Consider the following 2500-nt stretch of genomic DNA (forward strand, 5'->3'; position numbering starts at 1 on the left):
TGGGATTAGGAGCAGGAACACATGTACAAAGACACCAAGTGTTCTCTTAAGGATTCAATAGTCTGCAGCAGTATTCAGCTGAGGCTGTGATGGACTGGAGACCTGTCCAGGTGAACTCTGCCTTCACCCCTTGACAGCTGGGATCGGCTCCAGCGCCCCGCGACCCTCATGAGGATAAGCGGTTAAGATAATGGATGGATGGAGTATTAAGCTTAACATTATTCTTGACAGTGTGTGTGTGTGTGTACACACGTATAAAATATTAACATTTAGGCTAATTTTAATCTAAAAATCTGAGGCGTGTGCTTAAATGTTGTATTATAATCAAATGATATCATGTGATTCCATCAGTATTGTTTAATAAATAAAATGGGTCAGATCTGCGTACAGCCTTTATTTCCTTCTTCTTTGTGCTGTGATGAAGACAGACGGCTGCCATGCTGCTCAGTCCTGATCCCAGCACACAGCGAGAGGACTGAGGCTTTTAGCTGAAGCAATAAAATCATTTTAAGTGTCTAATTATTGACGTCATTCATAAGGAGCGGTGTAATAAGCGTGGTCATGTAGACCGAGCGGGTCATTATTGTGACATGAACGCCTTCAGGATGATTCTACAGCTTTATTTTAATAGATAGTATAACTTTAAGAGATTGAATAACAATATTCTGCTTTACAATTGTACAACTCTTTTACCACTTGCACAATACGCCAACGGGGAATCTCTCATTTCACCAGAACAAAGAGCAAAATGAAGGCACAACCCCACGAGGGGAAGAAAAGACTTTTTCCAACGCCTGGTTGTTGGCAACATCAACAAACTTTATGCTTTAATATTCTATATATTACTAAGTCTGGACTCAGGAACAACAGTGTGTGTATGTTCCCGTTAATATCTTAGGATAGTAATGGTCTTAGCTTCCCGCATATTAGTTTAATAAGCTGAAAGGTTGTGAGCTTTTTCATGGATTTGTTATGAATGACATCACCTTCATACAATAAAGTCACAATTCAATCCACTCCTCCGTTCATGAAAGTGTTGATGCCCGTACGACAGCAGCGATACCACATGTGCACATGGCCGCCGTGCGTTCGCTGCTCGAGGTGTTTCTCTGTGCAATTCTGTGTTATTACCTTCACTTATGTGTGTGTGTGTGTGTGTGTGTGTGTGTGTGTGTGTGTGTGTGGTAAAAGGCGGGACTCACTGTCGGCTGCCGTGCTGCCATTGGGCAGCGTGCCCAGATCAACAGCCATGCCGTCCAGACAGACGTTGAGCTCGCCTCCCGCTACAACCGAGCCTTTGTTCTCCGTCTGCAGCACCAGACTCAGCTGGACGTTCTCCACTAGGGTGGGGCGGAGGGTGGTGAAGGGGGGGAGGAGGGGGGGAGGAGTGGGTGGAGGGGGGGGAGGTGGAGGAGAGAGGATGAGTGGTGGAGAAATGTAGACGACAAAGGGGGTGTGGAGAGAAAGTACGGTTAAGTTGGAGTGATGGAAGAGGAGAAATAGGACATCCTCAGTCATCACCAGGCGCAGTCTGAAAGAGTGAAGCCAATGTGGACGTGTCTTAAAACCTGCACTCTGTCTCCTGACCACCAGGGGGCGACTCCTCTGGTTGTATAGAAGTCTATGCTTCATGTGTTAAAGCTGCATTCTCTCTCCTGACCACCAGGGGGCGACTCCTCTGGTTGTATAGAAGTCTATGCTTCATGTGTTAAAGCTGCATTCTCTCTCCTGACCACCAGGGGGCGACTCCTCTGGTTGTATAGAAGTCTATGCTTCATGTGTTAAAGCTGCATTCTCTCTCCTGACCACCAGGGGGCGACTCCTCTGGTTGTATAGAAGTCTATGCTTCATGTGTTAAAGCTGCATTCTCTCTCCTGACCACCAGGGGGCGACTCCTCTGGTTGTATAGAAGTCTATGCTTCATGTGTTAAAGCTGCATTCTCTCTCCTGACCACCAGGGGGCGACTCCTCTGGTTGTATAGAAGTCTCTGCTTCATGTGTTGAAGCTGCATTCTCTCTCCTGACCACCAGGGGGCGACTCCTCTGGTTGTATAGAAGTCTATGCTTCATGTGTTAAAGCTGCATTCTCTCTCCTGACCACCAGGGGGCGACTCCTCTGGTTGTATAGAAGTCTATGCTTCATGTGTTAAAGCTGCATTCTCTCTCCTGACCACCAGGGGATGACTCCTCTGGTTGTATAGAAGTCTATGCTTCATAATCTCCTCCTTCAAAGCTTCCAGTAAATCAGTGATGCCAGTTACTTTAGAAAGTCATGATTTGTTTGGATATTGTCCAGCTTACTCGTCACCATTTTGAAAGAAACAGTAGATTTCCAGAGGAAAAGAGTCTTGAACTGAAGCTCAAAGAGAACATCAGAGTGAACTGAGCTGAAGAATAATATCAGGTGTTTCATTCCTGTGAAGCTCAAACATTTGCAGAGTGGTGGAGCAGAATGTGGTCACTGCTAGATGATAATATCTGACCTCAAAACAGATGCTGT

At 45.9% G+C, this 2500-nt stretch overlaps 1 protein-coding gene across 5 annotated transcripts in view; it reads right to left on the reverse strand.

Annotated features, from left to right (window-relative positions):
* The window catches only part of wwp2 (WW domain containing E3 ubiquitin protein ligase 2), a 47984-nt gene that overhangs the window by 38361 nt on the left and 7123 nt on the right, over positions 1-2500 (reverse strand). For 4 of the 5 annotated variants that reach the window (XM_068603649.1, XM_068603650.1, XM_068603647.1 and 1 more), the window contains one exon: positions 1203-1340. The exons of the other annotated variant lie outside the window; for it this stretch is intronic. In XM_068603649.1, the coding sequence (XP_068459750.1) occupies positions 1203-1340 (138 nt within the window). The remainder of the gene's footprint in view (positions 1-1202; positions 1341-2500) is intronic. 5 annotated transcript variants of the gene reach the window in all.

Source organism: Clinocottus analis, unplaced genomic scaffold (genome assembly GCF_023055335.1).
Source record: "Clinocottus analis isolate CAN_PGR_092001 unplaced genomic scaffold, fCliAna1.0.p SCAF_6, whole genome shotgun sequence".
Taxonomy (NCBI): domain Eukaryota; kingdom Metazoa; phylum Chordata; class Actinopteri; order Perciformes; family Cottidae; genus Clinocottus; species Clinocottus analis.